Raw genomic sequence first — 21,119 nt, forward strand, 5'->3', positions numbered from 1 at the left:
CACGGGGAGTTATCCGGGGCGCGTCACGCAACACGCTCACAACGGGCGCTTTAGGGGTTCCACGGGGAGTTATCCGGGGCGCGTCACGCAACCCGCTCACAACGGGCGCTTAGGGGCTTCATGAAGAGTTATCCGGGACGCGTCACGCAACCGGCTCACAAAGGGCGCTTTAGGGGCTCCAAGGGGAGTTATCCGGGGCGTGTCACGCAACACGCTCATAACGGGCGCTTAGGGGCTTCATGAGGAATTATCCGAGGCGCGTCATGTGGCTTCCACTAAGTTATCCGGGGCGCGTCACGTCGCCCGCGTGTAGCGGGCGCTTAGAGGCTCCACAAGGCATAACGCGGGGCGCAATTGGGCTCTGGGTGCAGTTTGCCGAGGGCGAGGCTTCGTTGCCACGTTTTCGGGGCCGCGCTCACTGAGATGAAACGGTGCGAGGGTATCTCCATGTGACTAAAGGTGACGACTACCTCAGTACCGCCAGGCCGAAAGGTTCGTTACCCTCTCGCCGTCGAGCAACACGGGCGCCAGCACTGAGGGTGACACAACGGCCTGTTGTAGATAATGCAAAAATACGGTCTGGACATTACTGGATTAATCCTGGTCGCAAGTGCAGGCAAACGGTACAAAATATGTATGACTTAATTGTCATGATAGAAACATAGTTGCAAGGCGTTGAATGATCAAGATGGTTGACTGAGGAAGAATAAACAGAAAAAGGCAAGGAAGTACTGTTAATCAGGAAGGAGGTGAATAGAGTAGGGAGAAAATACACTGGTCAAGTAATGTAGAATTAACATCAGTTTGGGTAAAATTTCAAAACTGTAAAGAGCAGAAGGCATTAGTGAAATTATTTACAAACCAACAAGTTGTAATATTGGGCATTGCATAAATCTACTTAATAATTAACATAATTTGTAATTTAGCATTCATAGAGTACTTTACACTATGAATGCTAAATTACCAATATGGGTAATTTTTCTTAATGGTGGAACAAGCTTGAGGACAAACTGGTCCACTACGGCTCCAACTTTTCATGATTTTATGTTTAGATTGGATGGGCTGCTGGCATAGTGTTACATTTCCAAGTCAATTGTGTGGGCCAGAAGGGAACAAGATGGAAGTATATCATTGGACTTGCTGCCTATCTACTAGTCATGTCAGCAGGTTTAGATTGCATGATTGGTGAGCTGTTGCAGTATAATGTGGATATGGTCCACAGAATGGATGGACTGCCCATCAATAAGGTTGCATTTTCCTGGAAGATGAGCAACTTGAGATTTATTTATTTAGGGATGTGGTGCAGAATTGGGCCTTCAAGCTGAACTGCCCAGCAAACCCAGACAACCCCTGTCTGTCTGTATCTTGTTTTACGGCGGTTGGCATCCAGCTTAATGGTGCATTACCGCCACCCTCTGCTCCAGAATGTGCACTAGACTTACATTCGAAATCCCTTCACCCAATTTAACTCTAACCTCATCACAGGACAATTTATAATGACCAATTAACCTATCCAATATGTATTTAGACTGTGAGAGGAAACTGAAGGACCTGAGAAAACCCATACATTCCATGGGGGCAGGGGAGGGGAGGGGAGGGGAGGGGAGGGGGACATACAGACTCCATAAACTTTAAACTTAAACGTCAACTCTGATGCTCTGACATGTAATAGCATCACGCTAATCATTTGAGTGCACCCATTTGAACTGCACTCATCCAGGAAAGTGGAAATTGTTCCATCACATTTGTAACTTGTACCTTATAGATAATGGGAAGGGCTTGGGATGTCGAGTGGTGAGTCACTATAGATTACCCACTCAGTTGAGTGTCTGGTCAAAAGTCATTCAGGGTTAACAAACATAATTCCTTTGACTGTGATGAGTAGGTGTTGGTGATGGTTGTTACCTGGCAGTTCTGTTGCATGAATGTTATTTGCCATTTATTAGCCTTTGTCCAAATGTTGTATAGGTTTTTTAAAGTACATTTATTATCAAAGTATGTATACAGTATACAACCGTGAGATTCGTCTTCTTGCAGGCAGCCAAAAACAAATCACCTATTTAAAGAAAAACCCCACACAACAAGAACATCAAACACCCAATGTGTGGGAAAAAAAGAGCAGATCGTGCAAATAATAAAAAGAAACAAATAATATTAACCACAGAATCTCCAAAAGTGAGTACTCAGCACAGGCCACAGCTGCAGATTTAGTTCAGTGCTGAAATGCCCCAATTAAATGGTGCAAATAGTTTTTAAAAAAATGTTGATAACCTCAAGGAACATGAACTGCAAAGTCTCCAAAGTGAGTCTACATTTACGGAGTGCGTTTAGCGCTGAGACCAGATGGCCGATGGTTGCAGACAGCAGCCGATCTCGAACCCAGCGGCTCCTGTACCTTCTGCCCGCCCAGCAGTGAGAGAGAAACCAGTCAAACACAGGCAGATGGTGCTGAACAACTGTTCATTTTCCTGTAGTCATGCATGAGTTGCTTCATTTTGTTTGCATTTGGAATTGAATGTGTGTGATCATTATCGAACATCCATGTTTCTGCTGCATGGTGGAAGACATTGCTGAAGTGAGGGGTGAGTGGACAATAGAAAGAGGAAGGGAATAGAGTAGGGGAAAGGGGATGTAGTTGGAATAAGAACATTGCCTCATGGAACCCCTGCAGCAATATCTTGGGGCTAAAATGACACCCTTATCCTTTAACCTTCCTTCTTTGCTTGGAGTTTAACTCCCAATACTGATTAACATCTGGCATTCCTATTAATTTTTCTATCACTATTATGAATGTACAAATTTGAAACACAAGTAGGCCACTTGGCTCCTTAAGCCTACTCGATCATTTAATATGATGACTGATCTGATTTTAACTTCAACTCTGTATTCCTATCTATCTCCAGCATCCTTTCATCCCTTTCCTTGTCTGACTCTGCCTTAAAATTATTTAAAAACTTCTTCCACTAACCTCAAAGAAGACATTTTTAACTAAAAATTGCTATCATGTCTTGTATGAGTAATCACCAATTTTTAAATTGTTATCTTAGTTTAATATTCTTAAAGGTCCTTGAGGATCTTGTATGGTTCAATCAAATTTCCCTATACCCACCCCAACTTCACTTCTCAACAGTGGATACAAGCCTCGCCTATCCAACCTCTTCTCATAAAACATACTGCCATTCCAGTTATGAATCTAGTCGAGTTTGTTTTATACTTTATACTTTATTGTCGCTGTTGTAACGTGGATGAAATCACCGGAGAGTCAGAGTCACTGTTTTCCAACACATTCTCAGTGTCTTCTGCCACGCTCTTGGCGTTTTCTGCCTTTGCGTTTTCTCCGGGTATGTTTTCTTCAGCTGTGGTCAGGTCTGGAATGGCCGGCTGGTGTTCCTCTCTTAGGCTGTCTGTAATTACATGGTTACTGCGTTCACTTGGTTCCCCACTCTGTCTGTGGGAGCAACAAGAGGGTGAGTTGTATGCTTTAACCTGAGTCCAGTGTTTCCACTGGCTGCCTCGCCGAGTCTGTACACAGACACACGTATCATTGGTTAAGAGTACCATCTGTGGTCCTATCCACCTGGGGGCAAACCCCGGCCTTTCTGGCAGCACCCTCACCATAACTTGGTTGCCGGGCTGTGGAAGAACTATCCCCTTTCCCTCTGGCTTTTTCTGATCAGTGATTCGCTGTTGTTGTTTCCCTCAGTCCTTTAATTTCCCCCTGCCCTTTGGCAGGGGCACCGTGAAGTCTATCTGGATGTTTTCCCAGGGTCCCCTCAGCCATGGCTGATTTGCCAGCTGTAGCTTTCTGCCCTTATCAGGGTTATGCTGGGCACAAGTGATATAATGGTGGAAGAATTTCTCAACATCCCCGCCCATCCCTGGCCACCACCAGTCCTGCCGGAGGGTTGTGATCATGCTCTGCCTTCCCTGATGCATCCCCCCCCCATGATATAACTGTAGTAGTATCTGTCTAATACAGGGTGGGATCACCGCGAGTCTGTCCTCCCCAGGTGTCCAGCACCCACCTGATCCCTCCTTTGCTCCATTTCTCCTCCATTTTTCCTTCTTTTCTGTCTCTACCTCTTCATATAATTTTACTAAGCTGGCTTCTGTCATTTCCTCCTGTACACTCGCAATTTCAATTGCCTCTCGTTCCTCTGCTGCCTTATTCGCAGTAATGTCTGCCCTCGGAGGAACTGGGAAAACTTAATGTTCTGGAGTGGCCACAGTCTTTCTTAGTATCCCCTGGTGTTTTTGTTCCTTCGCTATACCCTGAACAGCGGTCAGTGTGTCAGTTTGTCCTGACGAAGGGTCTCAGCCCGAAACGTCGACTGTACCTCTTCCTAGAGATGCTGCCTGGCCTGCTGCGTTCACCAGCAACTTTGATGTGTGTAGTTTGTATAGGGTCCTGCTTAGGGGGTTTATTCAGACCCTCCTCTGTTTTAACTGGGTCTATCTTTACCTGCTCACAATCTTGCTTGTCTCTAGCCCACACAGCTGGGAACTGCTGACAAGGTAACCCATAGACCCCATCCTGGCTCCAGTCTCTAATGATCGGGGCAGCTGCTAGGCAGGCCATGTGTTCTGTTGGTTGTATGTGTTTGCTGTCCCTGACTCGTCCATATTATTTCTCCCTTTCCCGAATCTATAACAGCTCCTGCTTCCCTTAGGATGTCTATTCCAAGTATCGTGCCTTTATTATTTGGACATACCCAGAAATACACTGGAAGCTGCACTCCCCTGATGTCTAGTATCTGCTTCTCACTTCTTTCTGCTTTTACTGTTTTCCCTCCTACACCCCTGATATAATGATATAACTGGCCTGTCCGGTTGTTGGTAAGGGTAAGTCTGTTGTCGATACCGATGCCCCTGTGTCTACTAACATATTGCATTGCCATCCCCCTAACAATGCCGTTATGTACATCTGTGAGTTATCAGCGCTGGCAGTGGAGCTCGCTGCCACATCTTTTTCTGCCTTAACAGGTGCCGTTACTAACTCTTTTATCTGATCAACAGTCAGACTAGTTGCTGATGGGGTGAGTGACTGAGTGTCTGCTGTGACCTTCGCCTGGGTTTTCCCCCTCCCTTTTGGACACTGTCTCCAGCCATGTCCCGATAGGCCACAGCTGTAGCATATCAACTCCTTCACTGTCTTATACCTGGTATGGCAGTCCTTTGCTAGGTGCCCCGGCTGCTGGCAAGCAAAACAAACTCTCCGGGATATCACAGCAGTTGCATCCACTATACCCACTTTACGACTTCTCTTGTATTTTCTATCTCACTGGCCCATGAAACTATTGCAGAGTGGTCGGACCCCACCGTAATGCCTAAATCTAAAACTTCCTGCTGGGCTGAGCTCAGGCCTTCCTTCAGCATTTTTAGGAAGACTGGGTCGTCCCTCCCTGGGTTATCCAACCCTGAATACTCCTCGTACACTCGGTATTTACGTTCTGCATAATCCATGGCTGTCTCATCAGCTTTTTGAATCATTGCCATTATCGTTCCCCAGCTACTCTTGCCTCCCCCCAGCCGCTGCCTCACTTCCCCTTTAAAAGAGTGGTATCTTTCTTCATTACTGGCGCTCCCGGTAGTTGCCCATGTTCCATCCCGCACCCCCTGGGCCATCCTGTCCCACATATTCCTCGGGCACTTTGCTTTCACTAACACATGTATATCTTTAGGGTGCATCTGGTGAATTTCAACCATTTCCTCGAGTTTATGCCAGAATTCTGAATTCCCACAGGCGACTTTAAGTGAGGGCAACTCGGACAAAATGCTCTGTTTCTCCGCAGGGGTGAAGGGCTTATGAATAGTTGTAATCAAGGTCAAGGGCTGGCTCGGATCATCAGGGTTCTCAACCTGACGTTGCCTGACCTCAATAGGTGCCACTCTGGTAGATTTATCTGGGTAAAACCTCTCCCTGAGATACCCCCATACTAATTCCCACACTACGCAAAATATCATAGATGGATAGCAGTTAAACAGTACATACTTAAAACCACAGAGTATGTATTCCACAATCGGCCACTTTTGAGTACCCGAACTCATGATGCTTACTGTATTTCTTTGCATCACGCTTGCACACGTATACACTAAAATGCGACTCCCTGAACAAGTATACATGCCCCCACGCTGGCGTCTCGAACCGTACCGTTGGTTACCACCTTTTGCAACTGGTGGTCCAAGTCTCACCAAGTTAACATGCAAAGATTCCTCACTTACATAAACACACATGCACAGGCACACACTAATATCTACCAGTTCAGCTCTCCACGCTCGTGATATCTTGTGTTCCCGTGTGTCCACCGACCGAACAGATCCAAGTGTGAGTGTTATTTTAGAAAAATACTCACCAACTTAAGACTGCTAGGAACGCAGGCCACAAGACGGGTCACGAAGGTATCCCACTCCTGACACCAAATGTTGTAACGTGGATGAAATCATTCGAGAGACAGGGTCACTGGTAGATACAAAGCAGCTTCTTTATTCGACACAACAAGGTACAGTAGGCATCATACGGACAGAGACGCTTTCGGTAGAAAGGTCTGCTAGCTCAATGTGGGCTGGATATTTATATGCTAAACACAAAGGCAATCGCTACTTAAAGAGTTACAGACAATGCATAGACAATGCTTCCCTTTGAAGCTACATACAAAATATCACACCATCCTTTCCTTCCAACGCCAACATGTCTGGGTTGGTATCCACAGCCTTTAGTTCAATCCACAATACATTTATTTGACATTTTACATGCTAACGTAGAAGACAATTAATATTTATAATGTATAGATAATACTGTCTTTGAAACTACAGCATCTGGTTGAACTATGGCGCCAGAAGCATCTGGTATTCACACCTTTTTAGGAAGCACATTGTCAAATAGAACTCTGGTGGCCAAAGTGTAAACAAATCATCTACCCCAAAAAAACCTCACTGTAACAGTCGCCAAACAATTGATATTAGAACGTACAATCATCACAGCGATATTTGATTCTGTGCTTCCCACTCCCTGGATTACAAATATTAAATATTAAAAATAGTAAAAATTAGTAAATATTAAAAATTTAAATTATAAATCATAAATAGAAAATAGAAAAATGGAAGGTAAGGTAGTGCAAAAAAACTGAGAGGCAGGTCCGGATATTTGGAGGGTACGGCCCAGATCCGGGTCAGGATCTGTTCAGCAGTCTTATCACGGTTGGAAAGAAGCTGTTCCCAGATCTGGCTGTACGAGTCTTCAAGCTCCTGAGCCTTCTCCCGGAGGGAAGAGGGACGAAAAGTGTGTTGGCTGGGTGGGTCGTGTCCTTGATTATCCTGGCAGCACTGCTCAGACAGCGTGCGGTGTAAAGTGAGTCCACGGACGGGAGATTGGTTTGTGTGATGTACCGTGTTCACGATCTGCTTCCAATTCAGTACAATCTTTAAATCTCGTAATCAACACTCCCGGCATGATCTCTCAATGCCTCATATGACTGAGATATAACTTCCCTCGTTTTGTTATTTAATTCCTCTCACAATAAGTGATGCCATTCTGCTATATTTTTAATTCATTTCAATTTTCTTCCGATCTCGTGATCAATACTCCAGGCATGGTCTCTCAATGCCTCATATGACTGAGATATAACTTCACTCGTTTTTTAATTTAATTCCTCTCACATTAAGTGATGCCATTCTGCTATATTTTTAATTAATTGCTGTCCCTACATCTACTGTAGGTCCTCCCTTCAATACAGTGGTGGTTCCATTCCAGTGAACTATTCATAATCCAAACCTTTTCTAAGCGGTCACAAAGTTCCCAGGTATTCGAAGATGCCCGCAGCCCCACAGCAGAAAGAAACTCCATCCTGCTTGTCTCCCAGCCACTTACTCAATATATATGGCTTGAACGCAAGTGGGAGGTTCATAAGTTAGAAAGTATCTGTGATAGTCTTTTGTGAATCCTAATTGGTAATCGTAATCTTAGAAGTCTTTGACTATACTGTCTTAGAGCTCTTTAACTACATTCACAATGTGGTTAATTATTTTTCCTACCAAAGTGGACAATCTCTCATTTTTTTTCCACATTCGATTTCATTTGTTATATCTTTGTGCACTTGCATAGCCCTTTTCAAAGGCATCGTTTATTATCACATGTACAAGTATTGCACAATTGCAGTGAAAAGTTACTTGCAGCTGCATAGCGTGAGATAAGCAGCACTCACAGGAAGAACCTCATTAAATTTTAATCTTTCTTAAATTAATTGAGATATAGTGCAGAGCGGACACTTTCTGTCCTTCAAGCCACGCCACCCAGAAATCCCCTGATTAGTTGTAGCCTAATCATGGGACAATTTATAATGACCTATTAACCTACTAACATCTTTTGGACTGAGGGAGGAAACCCACGAGGACACAGGGAGAACGTACAAACTTCATACAGGCGGTGGTGGGAATTGAACCCGGCACATCTATACTGCAATACGCATCAAAGTTGCTGGTGAACGCAGCAGGTCAGGCAGCATCTCTAGGAAGAGGTACAGTTGACGTTTCGGGCCGAGACTCATCTATACTGCAAAGCATTGTGCTATTATACACGATTTTTTTACAAGAAGAACACGATTAGAACTAAAAGAAATGCAAAGTCCATTTTATGATTGAAGTCATGGTCATAGTGTTGCCAAACTCAAGTGATTGGGGTAGTGCAGGTTGGTTCAAGGACCGAATGGTTAATGTCAGATGTTCTTGAACCTGCCAATGCAGGACCTTAGGCCTGTGTATCTCCTGCCTGATTGTAGCTGCAGGAAGATGGTATCACCCAGATGGTGGGGATCTTTGATGTATATTGTCTTCTTAAGTCTGCACCTCCTGTTTATATTACTGATGTATTGGGCAGAATCCACTACACTCTGCATATTCTCACGTTCCTGTGCATTTCAATTGGTAAATTGGACCATGATCAACTTGTAAGGACACTTCCACATACTAACAAGTGTAGAAGTTTGTTAGTATGTTTAGTGACAAAGCAAACCTCCTTAACTGCCTAAGAAAGTACAAACCCCATTTCCAGAAAAGTTGGGATATTTTCCAAAATGCAATAAAAACAAAAATCTGTGATATGTTAATTCACGTGAACCTTTATTTAACTGACAAAAGTACAAAGAGAAGATCTTCAATAGTTTTACTGACCAACTTAATTGTATTTTGTAAATATACACAAATTTAGAATTTGATGGCTGCAACACACTCAACAAAAGTTGGGACAGAGTTAAAATAGATTGAAAAGTGCACAGAATATTTAAGTAACACCGGTTTGGAAGACTCCACATTAAGCAGGCTAATTGGTAGCAGGTGAGGTATCATGATTGGGTATAAAAGTAGCGTCCATCAAAGGCTCAGTCTTTGCAAGCAAGGATGGGTCGTGGCTCACCCCTTTGTGCCAAAATTCGTGAGAGAATTGTTAGTCAGTTCAAAAGGAACATTTCTCAATGCAAGATTGCAGAGAATTTAGGTCTTTCAACATCTACAGTACATAATATTGTGAAAAGATTCAGAGACATCTCAGTGTGTAAAGGGCAAGGTCGGAAACCACTTTTGAATGCGCATGATCTTCGAGCCCTCAGGTGGCACTGCCTAAGAAACCGTCATGCTACTGTGACAATTATTGCCACCTGGGCTCGGGAGTACTTCGGAAAACCATTGTCACTCAACACAGTCCGTCGCTGCATCCAGAAATGCAACTTGAAACTGTATTACGCAAGGAGGAAGCCATACATCAACTCTATGCAGAAACGCCGGCGAGTTCTCTGAGCTTATCTCAGATGGACTGAAAGACTGTGGAACCGTGTGCTGTGGTCAGATGAGTCCACATTTCAGCTAGTTTTCGGAAAAAATGGGCGTCAAGTTCTCCGTGCCAAAGATGAAAATGACCATCCAGATTGTTATCAGCGAAAGGTGTAAAAGCCAGCATCTGTGATGGTATGGGGGTGCATCAGTGCCCACGGCATGGGTGAGTTGCATGTATGTGAAGTTACCATTGACTCTGAGGCGTATATTAGGATTTTAGAGAGACATATGTTGCCACCAAGGTGACATCTCTTCCCGGGACGTCCATGCTTATTTCAGCAGGACAATGCCAGGCCACATTCTGCACGGGCTACAACAGTGTGGTTTTGTAGACACAGAGTGTGTGCGCTTGACTGGCCTGCTGCCAGTCCAGATCTATCTCCTATTGAAAATGTATGGCGCATCATGAAGAGGAGAATCAGACAACGGAGACCACGGACTGTTGAGCAGCTGAAGTCTTATATCAAGCAAGAACGGACAAAATTTCCAATTGCAAATCTACTACAATTAGTATCCTCAGTTCCAAAACGATTAAAAAGTGTTATTAAAAGGAAAGGTGATGTAACACAATGGTAAACATGTCTCTATCCCAACTTTTGTTGAGTGTGTTGCAGCCATCAAATTCTAAATTTGTGTATGTTTACAAAATACAATTAAGTTGGTCAGTAAAAGTATTGAAAATCTTTTCTTTGTACTTTTGTCAGTTAAATGTGTGGAGGATTACAAATACCTGGGGATACGAGTTGACAATAAACTGGACTGGTCAAAGAACACTGAGGCTGTCTACAAGAAGGGTCAGAGCCGTCTCTACTTCCTGAGGAGACTGAGGTCCTTTAACATCTGCCGGACGATGCTGAGGATATTCTACGAGTCTGTGGTGGCCAGTGAGATCATGTTTGCTGTTGTGTGCTGGGGCAGCAGGCTGAGGGTAACAGACACCAACAGAATCAACAAACTCATCCGTAAGGCCAGTGATGTTGTGGGGATGGAACTGGACTCTCTGATGGTGGTGTCTGAAAAGAGGATGCTGTCTAAGTTGTATGCAATCTTGGTCAATGTTTTCCATCCGCTACATAATGTACTGGGTGGGCACAGGAGTACATTCAGCCAGAGACTCATTCCACCGAGATGCAGCACAGAGCATCGTAGGAAGTCATTCCTGCCTGTGGCCATCAAACTTTACAACTCCTCCCTTGGAGGGTCAGACACCCTGAGCCAATAGGCTGGTCCTGGACTTACTTCATAATTTACTGGCATAATTTACATAATATTATTTAACTATTATGGTTCTATTACTATTTATTATTTATGGTGCAACTGTAACGAAAACCAATTTCCCCCGGAATCAACGAAGTATGACTATGACTAAATAAAGGTTCACGTAAATTAACATATCACAGTTTTTTGTTTTTATTGCATTTTGGAAAATATCCCAACTTTTCTGGAAATGGGGTTTGTAAATGTGCTGGCACCCTTGTGATTACATCTGTGTTCAGGGCTCAGGACAGGTAGTCCGATATATTAATACACAGAAATTTAAAGCTACTGAACTCCCCCCCCCCCCCCCACCGTGTACTCTGGCACATGTTGGTCCTCCTTCCCCATCTTGAAGTCAACAATCAACTCTTTAGTTTTACTGACATTGAGTGAGAGGTTGTTGTGGCACCACTCAACGAGGTGTCCGATCTCACTCCAGTAAGTTGAATTATTAATACCTGTAATTGCTCCTTTTGTAACTTTATGTCTGTTCCACAATTTACTTTCCTCCATTTTTAATCTTATACATATAATGACACAGGAGGAAGTCATTGGGACCATTCGGGTTTGCAGGAGAGCAATCCCGTTTGAACCATTCCCATTATACTATCTCAGCAATTTACTCCCTCTACAATGTCCTTCAATACCCTTTTGATTCTTTTTGCCACTAATCCGTACAAGGGGCAATATACAGTAGCCTACCTTTGTATCATCAACAGATTTAGCAGTGATATCGCTGGAGTCTCCAACTATTGTTTGTATAAATTGAAAAGGTTCATGGCTCAACATCAATCACTAATGAAGTCCTGATGAAGGGTCTCAGCCTGAAATGTCGACTGTACTCTTTTCCAGAGATGCTGCCTGGCTTGCTGAGTTCCTCCAGCACTTTGTGTGTGTTGCCCCGATGTCCAGCATCTGCAGATTCTCTCCTGTTTGTGATTAATCCCTGAGGCACTTTACTCATTAGTTTTCTGATCAGAAAAAAGACCATTTATGTCTATTTTTGTTTCCTGTTAATCAGCCAATCCACATCAACACTGTAGCTTCAACACCATGAGAAGTACTCACTTTCCATTTTTTTATTAATTTTCATTTTTAAAAAGTCCCAGGTTATTAAACTATGCTGAATTTTGATTCAAGATTGTTTAATGTCCTTTAAAAACTCATAAAAGATAAAGAACACAATAATAAAAACCACTGAGTATAGATATATAAAGCAGCATAAAAACATTGATTGTATGTCCATAAAGTGATGCTAGGCTGCAAAAAGTGATAAGAGGACTGATGGGAAATAATAAGGTTGTGGTGAAGTCAGTAAGTGGTGGCATTGATCAGTCTCATTGCTTGGGGAAAGTAACTCTTTCTGAGTCTGGTGGTACTGGCATGGATGCTACATTAGCTCCTCCATGTTAGGAGTGGAACAAACAGTCCATGAGCAGGATGTGTGGGATCCTTCATGATGTTACTGGCCTTTCTCCGGCACCTTTCTGTATATACGTCCTTGATAGTTGGTAGACTGGTGCCAGTCTGTAGAATGACATGAGTATGGATGTATAAAGTCCAGCTGTCTGGCCTCCTCGGAATGCAGTCATTGGTGAGTGTTCTTGACTGTGCAGAACATGTTTTTGGACCATGAGAGGTTGTGTATGATGTGCTTGCAGTTTCAAATGCTGTGCTGCTGATTTAAAGGATTCTCCTCATATCAATAACTATCTTCTTTGTCTTGTTGACATTAGTAGATGGAATGGGATCGAGAGACTGAGTGGATGTGAGTAGAGAGAAGGAGAAAGTCAGTTCGGGGCAATGGGCAACAAACATGGGAGTGGCAGGTATGGAGGGTTGGTTTTGAAGAAGGGCTTTGTGGATTAAGATAATGAGATGTACAGGGAGTGGGTGTATAGGGAGAGTACAGAAGGGTTGGGAAGAATTGAGGCTTGTTAGTTTTAAGGTAGGATGTTTTTTGTTAGTATAGAGGAGAGATGGGGAAGGGGTGTAGGGATAGTGTGTTGGGAGAGAAAGGTAGAGGTTGGAAGGATTAGAATTGGCATAGGTAAGATGGAGAAGTGGGATGTGGAAAGAAAGGAAGGGAAGGATTGGTCATATAGGTTTCAGGAGAGTAGGGAATGGCAGGAGAGGGTGGAGTGGTGATGGAGGGTTGGGATTATGGCTTTGGGAAGAGCATATGTGGGATATGAGTAGGAAGTGTAGGTTGATGGGGGAGTCTGAGGGATAACGGAGTAGGGTGAGTCGGGTACACAATAGGGAGGAGGTGAATGTGTGGGATATTGGGAGGAAAGGAGTGGAGACATTTTGAAGGAAGTAGGATGGAGAGGGGAGCCGGTGAGAGTGAAGGACCTGTAAATGGAGGATAGATTGAAGGAGGAAATTGGGTGAGGGAGTAAGTGACGAGTAGACATTTGGGAATATAGTCGGGAGCTTGAGTTGGGAATTAATGAAGGACTTCTGAAGAGTTCAGGGTAGGGTGAGAGAGGGGGGTGTTGCATTGAGGGAGTGGGATAGATTAGGATGGGTATAGGGAAAATGAAGGGTGGGGAAATATAAGTAAGGGGTAGGTTGAGCATGCGGTATCGGGAATAAGTTTTGATGAATGGGAATAGAGGGAGTTATGAGGGAAGAAGTTTGAAAAGTTCGAAGTACATTTATTATCAAAGTATGTATAATATGTACATCCTTGAAATGTGTCTCCTTACAGACAGGCACAAAACAAAGAAACCCAATAAAACCCATGTGAAAAAAGACTATCAAACACCAAATGTGCAGATTTAAAAGAAACAAATCATGCAAACAATAAAAGTAAGCAAATAACATTCAGAATGGAAGTTCACAAAAGTGAGTCCACAGCCACAAAGCCAGTCATCACTGCAGCCGATTAAGGAGCCTATTAGCTACAGGCCACAGCCTCGGTTCAGCACAGAGATTTGGAGCAGCAAGCTGTATTGGCTCAACCCTTGCCTCCAGCCCCAACACCCTGACCTTTTCATAAGAGAGGTTAGGTTGCAATACTGGGGTAGAAAGTGAACAGGAGTGGTGATGTGGTGGGAAGTGATGGAATGCTGATTGTCTGGTGGGACAGTGGAGGATGTTAGGATGAGAGGGTGGGGTAGTTGGTGTAAGGAGTGTAAATCTAGTGAACTAGGATAGATGAAAGTGGGTGGGGATCAAGGGAGGGTCTGTGGAGAGGAGGTAATGTGGGACAGCAAATGGGATTTAAGGAATTTGGAAAGAAGTGGGGTGTAAAGGGAATGGGAGTGATTGGAGAAAGGCAGGGAAAGGAGGAAGAATGGATGCAGGTGGGACAGATATTAAAGGTAGAATGCAGGGGGAAATCAGGAATGGGAGATTGAAGATAGAAGAAGGAGGTCAAGGGAAAGAAAGGATTGGAGTAGTGGGAGGGAGAGAGAACAGTGTTGGTGATGGAAGAGGAAAGATTGGGGTGGGTTTTCAGTGTAAGTGAACTGGGAGCTTTCTGGATGGAGGAGTATTGTGTTGCAGGGGTCAGGATGGAGAACTGGATATGTGTGATGGGGTGGGATGCAGTGATTTGGACCTGTTGTATGGGTGCACAGGGTGTTAAGGTAAATGGGGAAGCTTTGTTAGAGAGAGTAGGGATACTGGAGTGGGGTGAGAGATTCGGGGATTTAGGTGGAAGTTGATGTTTGACAGTGGGAATTTAGTGGAAGAAAGGATTAAAGAGGAACAGATTTGTGCATTTAGAGGGAGGATGGAGGCATAGGGAAATGATAGGGGTGTAAAAGATGAGGGTGTATGGGGTGTCAGGGAGGGGTAGCACCTCTGGTGGGGGAACATGTGTCCTTTTCAGGGCAGTTAGTCCACCTTTGGTCCCCACCTGGCACTCAGCTCTCACCTGTGGCTCCACGTAGCTGTTTGCATGCGACAGCGGCCACACCCCGGGCAACGGCTTCGACAAGCCGGCTAAACCAGGTGACGGTAGCCGACGGGTCTCAAACCCTTGGTGAGATAGGGAGTTGTCTATCCCAGCATGTGAAGACAGACTCCGGCGGATTGAGCGGACGAGACCCATGGAAGGTCCAACGGTCAAGAAGGCGGTCTCTGCAAGCGTCGTGGAACGTGTAGAGCAGGACAAGACACAGAAGACGTCCTGGTCATCCACTGCGCCTAGTCCCATCTCCAGCCGTCTAGACTCTGTCTTGCCACTGGATCCAGATGGGAATTGGGAAGAGAGAGTGAGGCTGACGCTGCGCAACTCTCCCTCACTTAAATCCAAATGACGCGCTAGTCTCGACACCATCATAATGGTGTCGAGCTCCTCATTGACGTCAACGATGGACGAACAACAACAACAAAAGATTGAGGTCCTAAGATCAGAAAGTATAGGTGATTCTAAAGAGGAAGGAGATATTGGTGGCATGCAGGGTGAATTAGGTTAGGAGTGATGGATGAAGATTGAGAAGATAGTGGTCGGGGTAGATGAGATTTGGTGGAGAATGGAGGAATTGGGGGTCTAGATGGATAAAAATTTGGAATTAAGGAGCATGGTGGGATTTGCTGTGTACTCAGGTGGAGGTCTGGGTTTTTTTAGAGTGAGGTATTTCAGTTTAGAAGGAATTTCAGGGTTAGAATATTGTTAATTCCTGGAATGAGAAGGTTGCCCTTCTCACTTGACTAAGGAAAATGTATATTCTCTGGAATTCAGAAGAATGAGGACTGAACTTTTCACACATTTACGAATTGTCAGGGGATTTTGTGATGTTTCCATTTGTGGAAGAATCCCAAAAAAGGAACATAGTTTTATGATTGGGGGCAATCATTTAAAATGGATTGTTGTGAATCCTGGGAGTTCCCTTGTTGTGGAGGCATGATTATTGAGGTGTTTAAAAAGGAAATAGATATATTTATGATGTTTCAGAAAACCCAGGCTGTGGGGCACAGAAGACTAGATGATGTCTGGGACAGTTTGCTCTTGATCATTCTGGAGGGACAGTTGGCTTGCTCCTGCTATTTTCTTATGTCTGGTTTCAAGGAGAATGTGAGAAGTGGGTGGTTTGAGGAAAGAAAGATGATGGGTTAGAAGATTGAGGGGAAATAGGGGGTTAGGATTTAAGGGTTAACATCTTTATTTGGGGGAGGGTCAAAGTGAGATGCAGAGGGTTTGGGTTAGAGCATTTGTGTCAGGGATATTTGAAGAGCAGGAATGCTGAAGTTCAAGGAGCATAATTCGATGGGGCTCAGGAGTGGAGTGTTGAAAAGCAGGCTTTGAGACACTGGTGGTGAGGTTTGGGTTGGGGAAAATTTGTTGGAGTTCAATAGGGTATGGAGTGGTTTCATTAATGTTAGGGAGTTTAGTTGTGGGTGTGGTTTTTATGGAGTTTCAGGAAAAATTTTATGGTACGCGGGAGGAAATATTTGGTGGTTTTAGTGTGTAGGAAGCATTTGATGGGGCTTTGAGAAGAGGATTTGGGGTTTGAGAATAATTTGATTTGGCTTGGGAGGATTAAGTAGGAGGTGAGGTGTGGGTATCATTCTGAGAGATACCAGGGATGTGGGGGAAGACTGGTTCAGGGAAGATCTGTTGAGGTTTGAGGGAAGGATTTGATGATTTTTGGGGTGGCTGAAGTTCAGGGAAGAATTGGTGGGGTGCAAAGGGAGGATTTGATGGCCTTCAGGGAAGGCTTGGTAGGATTGAAGAGCTGAGGGGAGAATTTGGTAAGGATTCAGTGGTTTTGGTGGGGTAGAGGAGGTGGATTTGGAGCTAGGTTTAGTGGAGGGGATTTGTGATATTTTGATGAAGGATTTAGTGGGGTTTGAGAGTGAGATAGTTGAGGTTCAAGTTTGGCCTTGGGATGAGGTTACTGAGCTTGGGGTGTGAGAGCTGTTCGGGTTTTTATACATTCAAGGGATGTGGGCTAAGGCAGCATTTTATTGCCCTTCCCTAATTGTCCTCACACTGTTGTAATCATTGAGATGGTTATATATGCAAAATGTTGCTAGAGAGAAAGAGTTCCATGAATTTTGGGACCCAGCTATGAGTCAGAAGGAACAGAGGTATATTTCCAAGTCACCATGCTGTGTAGGTTGGAGGGCAACTTCCAGGTGGTGATGTTCCCCTGCTTTTGCTCCATTTGCCTTTCCAGCTGGTAGAGGTTGTGGGTTTGGAAGATGCTACGAAGTCTTGGTGAGTTGCTGTAATCTGTCATGAATATGGTACAAACTGCTGCTCCTGTGCATCGGTTGTGGAGTGAGTGAATAGTTGCAGTGGGAGTGCCTATCAAGTGGACTACCATGTCCTGTATGGAGATGAGCTTTCGTGAGCATTGTTCAAGCTGCATTCATCCAGGCAATCAGAATCAGGTTTATTATCACCGGCGTGTGTCATGAAATTTGTTAACGCAGCAGCAGTTCAATGCAATGCATAATATAAAAGAAACAAAGTAAAAATAAACAATAAATCAATTACAGTATATGTATATTGAATAGATTAAAATCATGCAAAAACAGAAATAGTGTATATTAGAAAAGTGAAGTAGTGTTCATGGGTTCGATGTCCATTTACGAATTGGATAGCAGAGGGGAAGAAGCTGTCCCTGAATCACTGAGTGTGTACCTTCGGGCTTCTGTACCTCCTACCTAATGGTAACAGTAAGAAAAGGGCATGCCTGGGTGCTGGGTGTCCTTAATAATGGATACTGCCTCTCTGAGACACCGCTCCCTGAAGATGTCCTGGGTACTTTGTACCCAAGATGGAGCCGACTAAATTTATGACCCTCTGCAGCTTCTTTCGGGCAAGTGGAGAGTATTCCTTCACATCCTTCATCTGTGTCTCGTAGATGACGGATGGACTGGGGAGTTGGGAAGTGAATTACTTACCACCGTATTCCTAGCTTCTGACCTGTTCTCGTAGCCACATTCTACCAGTTTCTGGACAGCAGTAACACCCAGAACGTTGATGGTGGGAGATTCAGTGTTGATAGTGCCATGGAATGTGAGGGGGGTGATAGTTATATTTTCTTGTTGAATATTGTCATTGCCTGGCACTTGTTTGGTGCAAGTGTTATTTTCACCTATCAGCCCAGGCCTGGATATAGTCCATCACTTGCAACATTTGGATGTGAATTGCTGCAATATCTGAGAATGTTGCTGAAAGTTGCTTCATCATCAGTTAACATCGCAACTGCAGACCTTACAACAGACCTAACATTGTGACCTTCCGGTGTGGTGTGGGGTAGGGGGAGATGTTTCAGCATAGGATGATTGGCATTCAGGTTATGTTTTAGATTTGGGATATTGGAATTCAGGTGTGAGGCTAGAGTTCAGTGTTGATATCTGGGGTTGTGGAGTTTAGGGTGGAGGTGTGAAGGTTGTTGGCGTAGACGTGTGGGGTTGTTTTGGGTACAAGAAGTGCAAGCTGGTTGGTGCAGGGAGGTTGGAATCTAGGTGTGGGGATTCAAGGATGGTTGAAGAGTTGGGGTCCGTGGGCACGATTACTGAGGTGTAGGAGTTTGGGGTGCTGCAGGCCGGGTATTCGGCTTCTGGGTCTATGGGTTTAAGGTGTCTGAGGCCGGGAGTGAGGGCTCGGGTTGTTTGATTCCGCAGTTATGAAAGCTGCTTCTACCTCTGAGCTGGCCTGCCGTACAGGCCCCGCCCAACTGCTGTAGACTGCGTCGGGGAGCGGATGGTGAGTGGGGCTCGGGCTTCGGGGAGCGGGCTGTGGATAGCGAATTGCTGCTGGATTTTGGGCCTAACTTGCTTCAGTGCGGACGGTACTCTTCGGCTCAGCCGCTGAGGGAGCCCAGGGCTAAGCTACGTCCTGCGGACGGCAGCTAGCACCGACCGGCGCTCTATGAAGCTCTTCTCGGACTCAACGATGCAGCAGTTCCTCCTGAACCGACAACAGGGCTGGAATCTGCTGTGGCCTGGGGTCGGAAGCTGGTGCAGAAATAGGGCGGAGTGTCCGGGCCTGGGCCAGCGCGGTGGTCTGGCTCCAGAATCGGTGTCGAGCTGGCGCATATTGTTTGCAAACGACGATAATTGTGTAGCGATGGTAGTGGAGTAATGCGGCCCGGGAGGCCGCAGTTGTTGCCTTCAGTCTTTTGTTCAGCTTTGGAGTTACAACTGGCCTGGTGACGGTATGGGGGAAACGACTAAGGGGTCACAAGGCAGACGTGCTGCTACGGTCTCCGTGTGCTGCTGCGTATCTCGCCTGCTCCTGATATTTAATTATGTTTATTTGTCTAAATAATTTAGACGTAGTGCTGAGAAGGCAAGCATTTAGTATCTATCATAAAGTGTTAAAATGCTGCCTTAAAAGGCTTCACCCGCTGTATTTTTCTGGTAGAAATGAAACCCACTGACAGTGGGTATTTAGATAGCACGGTATGAGGGAGGAAAGGAAACCTGCACCTGAACTATTACTGCCGTCATGGAGGTTGTGGGTTTCAGAGCGGTTGGAATAACCGTTGTGGATGTAGCTGCAGTGTGCTGACAGTAAAGGAAATAAACTTTAAATATCAAGGATGGCATGAAATTAAACAGCCGCTTTGCCCTGGAAGCTGTCAAGCTCTCTTATTACACCCAACTAACAAGTTTGATGGAATAACTGTCTTTATGGTGAGGAGATACTGGAAAGACTTTGGAGAGTCAGAAGGTGAGCCACTCACTGCAGGGTATTGTGTCTTTAACCTGCTCTTACAGCTGCACTATTGAGTTTGTTGGTCTGGTTGAGTTCCTGGTTGAATTTGCCTTCCTGGATATTGAAATTGGAAGACTGTCATGGCTGAACCATTGAACGTTAGTGGAAGGAGTCCCTTCTTGTAGTTGGACAGTTTCAGGCATTTGTATGGCACAAGTATTGTTTAATTAGCCTGAATTTTGACTGAGCCTTGCTGCATTTAGGTCTAGTTAATTAATGGACAAGGCATAGTAGAAGAGAATGAGCAGATGTAGGGAAGTATAGCAGTTTTTTTAGTTTTTTTCTGGCCTATGTTTGGATAGGAACCAGTTGGACAGTATGATAATCCAGCTGGGCTTTGTGGAGGATTAGATTGTCAGTTACACATGTGAATCTAGTTGGAGCATAACTTTGGAGAGTTGGCACTTTGGGAAATGATGCAAATCAAGGGCCTGAGGGAGGGAAAAAAAACGGTTTGAACCTGGATTTATAATATTGGAGCAGTTGCTCTTAAATTTTCTTCCAGTTGCCAGAGGGTGGAATGGATCTGCTCTCCTCCCTTGGCTGCTGCAATGCCCAGCACAGGGTGGATAGGGCCTTCAATCTCAGGTGGCTATTGGTGGGTAGACGATCAATAGATTTTGCTGTAGAAAAATTGGGCTGGTAGGAGCATAGGGAGGTGGTGGTTGGTGATGTGATGCAGATTTTGAAAGGCATGGCTGATGTGACTGGGATATGGCCATTCCACAACTTCCAAATACCCAATCCAAGGAGAGAGTCAGCAATTAGTGGTTGGAGAGTTGAGAATGGGTTGTAGATGAAGTGGGCACTGGTGGTGGATATAGGAGTGATTGGTCATGGTGGGAGGACCATGGATAGCTCCTTCAGAGAGCAGAGCCAGAGAGAGTTGGGGCACCAGGTTGTGGAAATTAGAGCAGGTGAGACAATGGGAGAGGCAGAGAGTGGGCCATGGGTGGATGTGGCAAATGTGACAAAGTTGTGGGAGAGCAGAATTATAATGAATTGATAGTGGAAGAAAGGATGTAGCACTGAGCGAGTGGGACAGGTTGGTGGGGAAGAGAAAACTTAAGTCACTGAAACTCTGAAAGATAACTTGAAGATGGTGTGGTTGTGGTTGATCGTGTTGTGGTTAAAAATATGACAGGTCTTGGAAAGGTGGTATGGCATTGTTTTGGGGTTCTGATGAACAAAATGGGGACCATAATCCAGGAAGTTGGTTGAATTGTGAGTAGTATCTTGGAATGAGGTTGACATAAGTTTTGTGTGTATGAAAGAGGTGAGCAGGAAGGAGATGGAAAGCAGAAGGTAGGTCCCATGGATGTAATGGGTTTTTGAACTGGGAGGGGAAAAG

General features: G+C 44.7%; 1 protein-coding gene across 3 annotated transcripts in view; it reads left to right on the forward strand.

Annotated features, from left to right (window-relative positions):
• Positions 1 to 18,282: 18,282 nt before the first annotated feature.
• Positions 18,283 to 21,119, forward strand: part of LOC140186392 (TNF receptor-associated factor 2-like) — a 70,620-nt gene continuing 67,783 nt past the window's right edge. Inside the window, exon 1 of one of the 3 annotated variants that reach the window (XM_072240612.1) lies at positions 18,283 to 18,754. In XM_072240612.1, coding sequence (XP_072096713.1) covers positions 18,752 to 18,754 — 3 coding nt within the window. In that variant the 5' untranslated portion in view covers positions 18,283 to 18,751. The other 2 variants (XM_072240609.1, XM_072240610.1) reach the window with 2 other exon arrangements.

This window comes from Mobula birostris, chromosome 22 (assembly GCF_030028105.1).
Source record: "Mobula birostris isolate sMobBir1 chromosome 22, sMobBir1.hap1, whole genome shotgun sequence".
In the NCBI taxonomy this organism is placed as follows: domain Eukaryota; kingdom Metazoa; phylum Chordata; class Chondrichthyes; order Myliobatiformes; family Myliobatidae; genus Mobula; species Mobula birostris.